This window comes from Drosophila pseudoobscura, chromosome 3, assembly GCF_009870125.1.
Source record: "Drosophila pseudoobscura strain MV-25-SWS-2005 chromosome 3, UCI_Dpse_MV25, whole genome shotgun sequence".
Taxonomy (NCBI): Eukaryota; Metazoa; Arthropoda; class Insecta; order Diptera; family Drosophilidae; genus Drosophila; species Drosophila pseudoobscura.
Window position 1 is genome coordinate 9286489 of NC_046680.1, and position 12579 is coordinate 9299067.

General features: G+C 50.5%; 1 protein-coding gene across 1 annotated transcript; it reads left to right on the forward strand.

The window, feature by feature from the left end:
* The first annotated feature begins 345 nt into the window (after positions 1 to 345).
* Positions 346 to 10753, forward strand: Optix (optix). The gene is made up of 4 exons (XM_001360625.4): positions 346 to 1613; positions 2751 to 2869; positions 2932 to 3181; positions 9321 to 10753. Exons 1-4 carry the CDS (start codon positions 1327 to 1329, stop codon positions 10141 to 10143), a joined length of 1479 nt encoding a protein of 492 aa, XP_001360662.2. The 5' UTR covers positions 346 to 1326; the 3' UTR covers positions 10144 to 10753.
* The last annotated feature ends 1826 nt before the right edge of the window (positions 10754 to 12579 follow it).

Genomic DNA, 12579 nt, shown 5'->3' on the forward strand with positions numbered 1-12579 from the left:
TATACATTTCATTTAAACGAGACCCAAGAAACGGCGACTGCCACTGCCACTGCCACCACCGCAACCGCCAGAGCGAGAAGGCAGCAGAGCCCGGTTTGGTGTCGAATGACGTTGATCAAAGCGAGACGGCAACAGCAGCAGCAGCAACACGAACGTGAACACGAACCACGCCCACTGCCGCACCAGAGGGCAACTGGGTCTGGTGGTGTTTCAGTATCCGTATCTGTATCTGTATCTGTGTCCGGATCGGAGTATCTGTGTGCGTGTCTGGTACATGGGCTCGGTAGCAAACTGGTCTTTGGGCTGGTATTGGTGGCAACTCGTTTCTGTTACCATATCTGTAGCTGTATCTGTATCTGTGTATCTGTTTCTGCAGCTGGCAGCAGGCGGCAAGCGGCAGTAGTAGCAGTAGCCTGAGCTAGCTGCCAGAGTATCTGTATCTGTGGCGCGTCATTGTTGTGCTGCTGCTACTGCCACTGCCACTGCCACTGCTGTAGCTGTTGCTGTTGCTGTTGCTATTGCTGTATCTGCTGCTGCTACTGCTACTGCTGCCACTGCTGCTGCCGTTCCGTTCCGTACCGTTCCCGTCGCATAGTAGGCAGCTCAGTTACAAGACCATTATTTGACGTATTTTTTGCGCGCTCGGTTGGCCGTTTGGTTGGTCGCTCGGTACCTCGGTTGGCTGATCGGTTTGCTCGGCTATATCCATAGCACGCCCAGTCCCAATCCCGGCCCCAGCCCCAGCCCCAGCCTCGACCTCAGCCTCAGCCCCCTTCCGTCGGAGGCTTGGATACAAAGTGGATTTGGAAGAGCAGTTCTGCAGTTCTGCAGTCTCATCGAATCGGACTCGCACTCGTACTCGCACTCGCACTCGCACTCGTTAACCGGGACCGGGTATCGCATTCATGAGCTGGCTCATTGGCATTCATTTGGATTCGCACGCCGACACCGCCAGTAGTGCGTCCAACGCGGTGGTCACCTCCTCATCCACATCCTCCAGCCGATCGCTGTCATCCCACGCGCGAGTGATCCAACCACTTAAATGTTTCCAAATCCAAATCCAAAACCTCTCCTGAAGTGCTAACCACATTTAAATGTACATACACCCGTGGATATAGACGACGACTTCCCCCCGTGTTCAGTGCTCGAAAGTTCAGTGAAGTTTACAAGTGAAGATAATCCAGCAACAGCCTAGGACTCGCACTAAGGACTCGACTCTCTGGCAATCTGGTAGTCTGGTCAAGTTGGTGTTGGTGGCAAGCAAGATTGCTTCGTTTCGGTGCAGAATAGTATGCGAATTCGTTCACAGTGGATTCAACGAATAAAATGGCCGTTGGACCGACGGAGGGCAAACAGCCGCCCTCAGAGAGCTTCTCGCCCACACATCACCAGATTATAGCGCCCAGTCCGATACTGGCGGTGCCCACACTCGCCTTCTCCGCCGCCCAGGTGGAGATCGTCTGCAAGACCCTGGAGGACTCGGGCGACATCGAGCGGCTGGCCCGGTTCCTCTGGAGTCTGCCCGTCGCCCTGCCAAACATGCACGAGATACTCAACTGCGAGGCGGTGCTCCGGGCCCGGGCAGTGGTCGCCTATCATGTTGGTAACTTCAGGTAGGATTCCATTCCTCAGACAAAAGCCCCCAGATCAAATAACCTCATCGACGGCAGGGGCAGCCTCCCTGATTAACCCCGACCCAACCCGATCCGACCCAACCCGATCCGATCTGTTCTGATCCGTCGCTTGGTTATTCGATAGTTTTCCCCGTCGAGCTTTGTGCCTCGGCCGTAATGAGAGCACAATGAGCTCCTAAATTAATAAACAAAGGAATTAATTTACTAATTAAAGAACTCGCTGCCATCCGAAAGCCAAGTGGAGCAGGCTTGATTAATAAAACACCGACCGACCGAACAATACTCGTGAATCCAAGGCTGCAGGGATCGGGGTACAGGAACGGGAATGGGGATCGGAATGGACGTGGGTACGCTTTCTGGCTTCCGTCGCCACACTCAAATATATTCTCACATTACATTTGAATATCTAAGAAAGCCGGAAACAGTTCATTCCAATCGAAATTGGGTTTCAATGGGTCGCGATCACAAAAGGATCGCCAGAAATTGGCCCAATTGGGGGATAGTGGGAATCTGTGTATGGCTCTGCAGATAGACAAGCAATAGACCCACTTAGCAGCTCGGCTATCAGCGAATTCCAGTTACCAGCGAGCCAGGTGGTCAAACAGGTCTCGATGCAACGGCTATCGATATAGACAATTATCCGATCGGTCGCTAGTACTCGCCTCTATTTACGGTTGCATCAGGTTTTTGCATCTCGTCTATGACAAATCAAACGGGGCTGCAGCTATCAAATCTGACTACAATCAATCAATGTGATAGTCGTATAAAACATATGTACATATACGTACATATAGGAGTACATAGGCATATACGGATCTGCTGTGGCAAGTGATTTGATTGCTTTGACTTGGCAAATAAACGACTTCCAATTAAAATCATTTGACGTACTCAGCTGAGCTGTCAACGGCAGTGACGACAATAAATACTTATGAAATTGTTTCAAAATACATATGGCCGACTTAGCCCCTGAGCAGGGGGATGGAATGGCTTCGCAGCAGGACATCGCAGCAGTGGTCCCAGAGGGCGGTCGATGGGGTTGAAATCTGTGCTGGCAACTCCTCCTTTTTTTCACTTTGATTCCATCTGTATATCGTGCTATATCTCTATATATTTCAGGGAACTTTATGCAATAATAGAGAATCATAAATTTACTAAGGCATCCTATGGCAAGCTGCAGGCCATGTGGCTGGAGGCCCACTACATCGAGGCCGAGAAGTTGCGCGGTCGCTCCCTAGGTGAGTGCAGATTCTGGACTCTGTGAAGGGAGCCACCATTTATTAGAACCTGCCATTTACAGGCCCCGTGGACAAGTATCGAGTGCGCAAGAAGTTTCCCCTTCCACCGACCATCTGGGATGGCGAACAGAAGACGCACTGCTTCAAGGAGCGCACGAGGAGCCTACTGCGCGAATGGTACCTACAGGATCCCTATCCGAACCCCACCAAGAAGCGGGAGCTGGCCAAGGCCACCGGCCTCAATCCCACGCAAGTGGGCAACTGGTTCAAGAATCGCCGTCAACGGGATCGGGCTGCTGCTGCCAAGAATCGGTAAGTTCCACCGCAACATCTTCTCGGGGGTCAATTATCCAATAGTAGCCCCAGACCCAGCTCCATCTCCAGCTCCAGCTAGAAGGTAACTCGAGATGGACTAGGTAAAACGATATCATCTCCTTCTAAGCGGCCCAGTGGGTTGCTGGAGATCGCTGGGGGAGTAGGGGCCATACAGGAGCGTTTCCATTTCATTGATCCGTGCCGATACTCATATGTGGCAGTGGCAGCGGCGGTGGCGGCGGTGGCGGTGGCGGCACTCAGTGAAGCGTTCTCGATTTCTGCTGTTTGTTGCGGTCGTCGCTTTTTGGCCACATTAAACTGACCGCCGCCGACGATGACGATAAAGATGATGATGATAATAATGACGATGACGATGAATATGAATACAATGATGATAACGATGACAATGTAAACGCAGCTCATGCTTCACCTGGAAAGGTGCAACCGCTTGCAAAATATGACCAGAGACAGAGATCGAGAGATCGGGAATGAAGGGGCAAAGAAGTTAAAACTCGACCAATTCGCGCGAAGTTGAAATGAAGAAGATCCCGCACAGAAGATGCCCACAAAGGAGGAGGAGGAGGAAGAGGAGGAGGCAAGTTAAGTGGAATGACACTGCAAGAAAAGCCAGGACGGAGCCGGAGTCGGAATCGTAGTCCACTCAAGTGCCAGGCTGCTCCTGCAGATGCGCAAATATTTCAAGTTCTACCTGCTAACCGAAAACGGAAAAAATGAAACGATCGGTAGGTGGAAAAGGAAAAGTAAAAGTAAAAGAAATCGAGACAACATTTGGCATTCTTCGGAGATCTTGAAGAGCCGAGATGCCCAGATCCCAACGGATCCGGGGGCCGTGTTTATTAAGTTAGGAGCAGCTTCGGCCTCGTCTCAAATTGAATGAATCTGCACAAAGCGCCAGCCAAGATTCACATAAGCCACCATCCATGCTCGTAATGGCATAACCCCAAAAAACAAAAAAAATATCCAGATACGAGCGCCTTTTGGAACGGGTCATTAGTTGAAATGATGGCGATTATTTCGCTTGTAAAGCAGCAGCAGAGGCCGCAGAACAGGCGCTACGGATACGCGGCCATTACAGCTCCATTCGTACTCGCATTCGTACCCGATCCGGAGCCAGGCCGAGATCCAGAGCCGCAGCTCGAATTCGAGTTTTTCGAGGTTTCGTTTCGTGTAGTCATCGTGTTATTAAGCAGAGCCGGCAAGAGACTTGAAGATGAGACAAAAAAAAAGAAAAAGAAAAAGAAGCGCATTGAACACAAATGTCTACAAGCCATAAGATATCCAAAAGATATACAGAGATATGTACATATATACGTACCTATCAACGGGTATACAAATATGTATCTGTATATAAAAAATATGAAATTAAAAGCCGTTCATATGCCCCAGCGACGGCGAACTACCACTTCGACAGCGCCAGGCGATAGCAGACAGCAGAATATGAAGGGGATTCCGGCAGGACAGGGCAGGACAGGGCAGGGCAGGACAGGGGCCGGGGCCGGGGCAGGGGCAGTGTCAGACCAATCTCACCAGAACCCAGAGTCAGACCCAGACCTAAAGGCTCAGACCTGGCAAAGAACAGGCGCTGACTGTTCAAGCATTGTGCGCTGAAAAACATTTTTAACATTTTTGCTACTGCACTTGTGCAAACGGGGGGCGACACACGGACACGGACAGACAGAGCAGCTGGAGTTGGAGTTGGCGATGGAGCTGGCGGTGGAGTTGGCGATGGAGCTGGCGGTGGAGTTGGCGATGGAGCTGTCGGCCCAAGCAAAACAAGATCGTGGTGGAAGAAGGAGCCAGGCTGGGGCTCCAGTTAAGATGGTAAATCAATCAAATACGCAACTTCCACTGACGGCTATTCCGCGCTTCAAGCATTAGAAAGGCTCCACAGAGAAAGGCAGCGCGGCGCAGCGTCTGCTCCCGAATTGAGTAATTAAGACATCAGAGATTGATCGACTCAACTTGACTCAAACTCTGTTCGCGTCAGCGGAAACTTGTCATGCTCTGATGCCTCCGACTGCCAAGTACTACAGTTGCGCAGTGGCAGTGGCAGTGGCAGTGGCAGTTGCAGTTGCAAGCTATTCAAAATCAAGATTGCAGCACATTATACAAGAATTCTGACAAGGGAGCCAGCGGCAATGATGTGAATGGGAGAGTTTTACCTGTATCCAACAGATAGGCCCAGATATGGAGGCAGGCCCCTTGAAGCGTGCAAATCATGGCAGAGTGGCAGTGTGGCTGTGTGGCAGGGATCGTATGAGAGAAAGGGGCGATTATAGCTGAATTAATCAAGCATTCATTCCGATATTGATTCCGCAATCAGTCAGCAATTAAAACTGAGGCTGACTCATATTTCACATTAGAAATGAGAAATCAGAAACCAGAAACCAGAATTCGAAGAAGCTTCAATTCTTGGCTGGCCATTAGCCCAGCCATAGACTTGATTTTGATCAATTACAATTGCCACTTGATGATGCACGACAGCGATATGAGGCTGAGGCTGATGCTGAAGCTCGGTTCGGCTCTCGGATAAACCAGCTTCTGCCCCTGCCCCTGCCCCTGCCACTGCCTCGCCGCAATTGTTTTATTGCGTGAATTACACGAAACCGAAATGCGTGGCTCGTGGACAGCCACTGGAGATTCGCCCACACAGATGGACGGATGCTCCAGCAGCGAAGCAGCGGAGCAGAGTCGATGGCCAAATTAGGGGCACAGTGGGCGGGTGTCTGAGAGGGGAGCAGGGAGTGGGAACAGCAATTTGTCAAACCCAGAACATGAAATGTGCCAACAGAAATCAAATCAACCAGCATTTGGGTTCGGGTTCGGGTTCTTGGGATTGGGATTGGAATTGTGAGCGAATGAATGGGAAAACCCGGAGTGTAATAAAATTGAACACACAACAAATATGTTGTAAATGTCAATTATCAATCAAAATAACAAACACGCACTTGCGGACACTTGGGGAGAGGACTGGGCATATACTCGTAAAGATACAGATACATCCACAAGCGGAAAAGAGAGAGAGAGAGAGAGGTACAGGCTTGAGGGAGAGAGGCATAAGGACAAGAAGCTGCCACTAAATTTGAAGAGGTTTTGCCCATCGATTTCCCAGCATCCGAACATCTCAGCGACTCGAACTCGAACTCGAACCCGAATTCTAATGAAGAAAGGAAGATGCAGAAGCAGAAGCAGATCCACATCCACATCCACACCGGCCCATTGTCAATATCCGAGTCCGAGTGGGCACTTGTCTGAGCGCTCGGACAGGGCACTCGAGCCACATAAGTACCCATACCCATGATGCCGTGATGGAAGCCCCCGTGAGGGAGCTCCAGCTCCAGCTCCGACCGCCACTCGACGCTGTTTGCACAACACCAACTACCGTTTTTCGGTGGCTTGTGAGAAAAATATACAACATGCGGCATGCAATGGGAGCAGGAGCCAGAGTAGGAGCTGACGATGGGAAGCTGGGACTCAAAGAAGAATGAGTTGAATGAGAAGTCGGACACTTCAATGCCGTATAGAAAGTGTATTAAAGAAATTAATAAGAAGTCAGGCTCAGAGTCATCATCATCATCATCGGAGCACAGCAGTCGCTCTTCATCGATGGCTGAGCAGGCAACACCGGATGTGGCCTTTGTTCAATTGACAAGTGATAGGGAGTGGGGGGAGGGGAGGAGCGGGTCACATTTCGACCCAGAGGGGGTTGCAAATATTCAAATTCAAAGGCGAACAAATTTAAATCCCGTTTGTCAACAGATCTCACCAGAACTCAGGCAGAAAGAGCAAAAATAAATGTTGATTGCATTTAGGTCCGCCACTCCAGAGACACGGAAACAGAAACAGAAACCCCTCGGGAGCTGGGACAGGCTGGAAATGGCTCTCAGCCAGCGATGCTCAGGCTTGTCTAAATATTTACACAATTTAGAGCATTCAATTTGAATTGACACAATTATCGAAATGCCTCGCAAGGCGATGCAATATTCTGCCTGATTTGGTACCGACTGCTATTGACATTGCTGCTCCCGTGGAGAGTTACCTCTACTTCAAAGAGTGGGCCTGCCAAAGGACTCCCTCTAGCTGGTTCTGTCTCTTGCTCTGGTCTTTAAGCCATATTTAAATCGCAGCGAGAGTCTTTTGTTGGTCTAGCGGATCATGTTACCAGCATTCTTCTGCAGCCTGAATGGGTTTCGTTTCGTTTCGTTTCGTTTGGATTCGATTCGATTCGTATTGAATCCGAGTCGGAATCTCCATCTTCTGACATGAGCCGATTAAAGAACATTTCAATGCTTCTCTTCTCGGGTTTCCAGCCAGCCAGCCAGCCAGCCTTCCTCTGACTGGCCATGTCCAAGCGGGTAATTACATACGTGTCATTTCGGTTAGGTTAGGTGCCACACGGTATCCGATTTCAGTCAACCCTTTGCCCCTGCCTACTGATGCCTGCTCTTCCTCCCCATCCTCCTTCTCCTGTGCCCTGACAAGTCAATTGTGTGGAAAATATATATCAGATTCGTGTATCCAAGTTTTCGGTTTCTTGGCTCAAGCCAAGCGTGCCGAGGCAAGCCAAGCGATGCGATGCTCCCAATGGAGCCCAAAAGTGGCCTTGAGTCGCCCGTGCCAAAAATGTTGGCTACTTACCAGAAGGAGGAAGGAAGAAGGAGCATCCTTCGCTCCACATTTGTGTTTGTGCTACCGCCGAGGGCTAAGGTTTCATACCGCCGACCCACCGCACACAGATTTCCAATACTTTCCCATCGTTGGAGGGTTCCAATTACCGAAAATCAGAGGCAGAAAAACCTTTCTAATCGCCGTCGTAGGCCCCTTTTCTGGAGTATCCCAACAGCGGGTAGTCTCCACTAGCCACAGCACATCTATCCCCATGCTGCTTCCCTGATCGTTTTGCTAACAATTCATCTTAGCCGGGAACGGAGAACGGAGAACAGGGGACAGGGGACAAGGGCAGGGGCAGGTGCTGTGGCAGTGGGAAGACGGAGAGTGATCCATCAAGTTGGCACATTAGGCAACTAAACGATTTAATGCTCCCCTCGAAGGCGAAAGACAAAGGCCACAAAAAGGTAGCCGCATATACATTTCGAGGCTCCAACTGTGCCAGTGTCCCTGCTCCCGCGTCCAGTGGTGCCCAATGGTGCTGTTGGTAGTGCAAGTGATGCACCATTAATCACACAACACGAGCCGCTCAAGGATCAGCGGCGGGGCGGAGTGTGGTGAACAAATTGCGGCAACTTGAGCGAATCCTAACCGATAATTATGACATTGCAGGAGTCATGGCGCGTTGGCAAATGATGATGTATATGAGAATGCTTCTCCCCCTTCTCCTTCACCTCCTGCCGGTCTGTCTCCGTCTCTGTCTCGCTGCTGGTGTCGAATCTATGGCGGCTAATCAAGTCATCTTCTGGTGGCGGATGGCGCGTCTTTTGTTTTGGCCACAGACAATTTATCTCAAAGCATGTGTGAAAGTTGTGTCAGATTTATGAGCCAAACGGAGTTGGAGTCGCCTCCTTCTGCTGCTCTTCCCCCCAGCTCCTTTTGACCCCCTGCCGCTGGAGGGCAGCGACAAATGAGCCGCCTTAATGGACGTCAAGCCACAGCCACAGCCACAGCCACTGCAACTGTCGGCCATCGACTAATTAACGATGCCGATGCCGATGCCGATGCCAATGCAATGAAAGTCCCAGACCGGAGTCCATCAAAAGGTGGAAGAGCGGAAAATCGCGATGGAGCGACGGAGCGACGGGTCTGTGAGAGCAGAAGAAGTGAATGCCTGTCGAGTGGGGCTTGGGAACCGATCTAATTCTATTAGCCATTCGATCAATTATTATTGCTCTGAAACAAGCACCGGAAACCGCATTGAATACCTCTGCAGAAAAAATGTTCACATGACAGCTATATGATATAGTGGTCCGATAGATATAAAGAGACATTCTTAAATGGTGATTTTCTATGGCAATTATTGAGGATATGGTATGCTATCTGCAGAATAAAGAAGGTAGCTCCTTCTTCCTAATAATGTATTATGGGGGAAATGAGATATCTATCTATACAACCATTAGTATATATTAGAGAAACCCCCACTAAACCATTCCTTTCATTGCAGCCTCCAGCACAACCAGAACTCGGGCATGGGCTGCCGCAGCCGGCGTGCAGATGGGGCTGCCTCGCCCACGCCCTCGGACAGCTCCGACTCGGACATCTCGCTGGGCACCCACTCGCCCGTGCCCAGCAGCCTGCAGCTGCAACACAGCCCCGGGAGCACCTCGAATGGAGCCAACGACCGCGATGAGAGCCTCAGCGTGGATGACGACAAGCCGCGGGATCTGAGCAGCTCCCTTCCACTGGCCTCGCCCGGCCTGACCCCTCCCCAGCTGCCCCACGGCGGAGTGGTGTTCGGTGGAGCGGGTGCTGGTGGGGGTGGTCCTCCGCTGCCCGGACCGGGCTGTCTGCCGCCCTTCAAGCTGGATGCGGCCACCAGTCTATTCAGTGCCGGCTGCTACCTGCAAAGCTTTAGCAACCTGAAGGAAATTTCGCAGCAGTTCCCCATCCAGCCCATTGTCCTGCGGCCGCATCCGCAGCTGCCACAGCTGCCTCAGCCGCTGGCCTTGAACGGAGGCTCCGGCGGGCCACCGCATCTGCATCATCCCGCCTACGCGGCCTATGTGGAGTGCGTGCCCAGCCACGCCCAGCAGCACCCACCGCCACCCAAGCTGCGAATCAACTCCCCGGAGAAGCTCAACTCGACGGCGGTGGCAGCGGCCGCTGCAGGAGCGGGATCAGGAGGCGGTGGAGCTAATCCCGGCGCTGTGAACCATCATCACCACGAGGCGACCACCACTGGCTACCACCACAGCGGGCAATTGCTGCTGCACAGGCCATTCTCAACGTCGCCCGAGCTGAAGCACAGTGCTCCAGAGATCACATGATATCAGCGGGTCTGAGGTGTCGCCCCATCCGCATCCCCATCCCCATCACCATACCTGTCCCCCCGAAGCACTAAGGCCCAGCTATTCAAATTGTTTCAATTCTAATTCTAAGTTAAATCTAGTTAAGCGCATCCTTGGAGCGAGTTCCAGTTCGAGCAATAACTGAATCAAGCAAAATCGACTTTAGCCAGATCTTTGATCCGGAAATCCTACCCTACATACCCTATATCGTACCCTATCCTACCTACCATATATCCAGCAAGTTCCAGTACTCGTACCACAGCACTCGTACCGCAAGCGTCGCACACTCTTCAAAGATAGCCATTTAAGCCAGTTGAGCCAGAAAGAGAGTTACAGATAGGCATAGAGCAGGAACCAGAGGGATATTATAGAGGAAGAGAGACAGAGAGACAGAGAGAAAGAGAGAAAGAGGCCCTGCCACTTGCGCACTCGGGCAGCTGAATGTGAACTTGAATTCGAAACGTTTTCATTCAAATTTTTGTGTGTGTACGTAATTGTAAATAGAGTTTAAGTATGCAAATCATAGAGCTTACGTATACATTTAGATTGCAATAAAAACCGAATGAACAGTTAAGAATTTAAATCATTATACGAACTTGTTTGATTTTGGACATGGACATTGGAACCCCAACATTTCGATTTGGATCAGAGATCGGAGATCAATTTTAAACAAAGACATCTCCTAAGTAAAAGTTACATCATACCAAATAAAATGGCATTTTGAATTGATAATATTTCCTATTTTTTTGGGAAGAAACTAATTCATGATCTTAAAGGATGTCTTGAATCTTTTCCGCATATCAATGCCTTGGCCAGCTATCATTTTCAGCCTTCCTCAAGACCAACGTTAGCCTCTGGAGTAAATAATCTCCCAAAAACTTCAACAGGATCGGGAAATGTCTCTCTTCCCCTGTTGATCTTCCTTTTATTCATCTGCTGCTGCTGCTGCTTTCCCGATCGTTGTTGATATTTTGAAATAAAATATCAATTTCTGTGTAAACATCAACAAGAGACTACGAATGCATGCGGCACCAAAGTCATCTGAAAGCCAAGTCAAGTCCAGAGGGAAAGAACAACAACGGAGAACCGTCTACCATATATCATCTACCCCTCATCCTATCCATAAATGATGGCAACGGCGTCGGCGGATGGCGCCAACGATGACATGTCCGGCCTTGCCATGTCCTACTTGAGTGGTTTACTTAGCTGCCTTATGAAAATATCCAATGCTGTGGGCAAACGCAAACACACGAATGCATCCAGCAGCCACAGCCACAAGCAGAGCCACGGCGGACCTCTCACCAAAAGCAGAGGAGAGGAGAGGCCAGGCGAGGCGAGGCGAGGCGATCCACAGAAAGTGACGCGTCACTGTCACTCACACACAAATGCACCACATCATCGTCATTATGGGCTCAAAAGTCGCCTCTGTGGTGCTCCCTGGGAACATTCTGTGTCCGTATCCATGCCCATATACTATATGCTATACTATATCGAATTTGGAATCATTCCGGCTCTGCATATGCGATCTAATCTGAGGCCGGGGCAAGCGCCAGAGGAGCCACAGAAGAGGAGACCAGACTCTTGCCCAGATTGATGGGCCTGACTGACTAGTTGGATAAGTGCTTCCTTTTTACAAAAAATTTTCGGCTCAAATTACAAGGTGAGTCCGTGAGGGAGAGGGGTCTGGGAAGGGGCCTGGGACGGAGACGGAGACTGGGCTAGAGCATGTGCAAGTCGTCAGACCATCCGACAGTCGTCAGCGCTAGAAACACTTGAAAGCGCAATTATCAGTAGCCCGGGCCAGCCCCGTCCCGGCATTAAGTATACGCCACATTGTCAGTTAATTTTCCCCAATGCAAGAAGCATTTTCGGCCATTTCATGTTTTTATTTTTAGTCCCGTCTCGCACCGTTCGCGCCGCCTCGGCACCGTCATCATTATGCATGATGTGACACTTTTGACCCTATTTCCCTGCACCATCCTCTCCACCAATTTTCGGCCGCCTCTTGGCGTCTGTGGTCTGGGGTAGGGGTCTTCTGGTATTGGCAGTGGAATCGATAGGCGATAGACGAATACCATATGTCTCCAATTAGCCGGCGACGCACCTCCCCGCCTGGCCACGTAATTGATTTACTAGTTTCCAGGCAGCATACCATACTATAATTCCAGGGAATGTGTCATTCGAGACCCATTGACCAATTACATGAGCAGACAAAGACGGTGGAAGAAATAGTCTATTGAATGGTTCCACTGAAGAGGTGGAAGGTGTACTGCCCTCCAGTTGCTTCTGTTGTTTTATCCAATTAATGCGTCGTCGCCACAATTTCGGGGGTTGATAATTATTAACGCCCGGGAACAGTCAAACAACCTCTGACTCCTATGGACCCAAAGAGAGGGTGTGTGCTGTGTGGCGGTC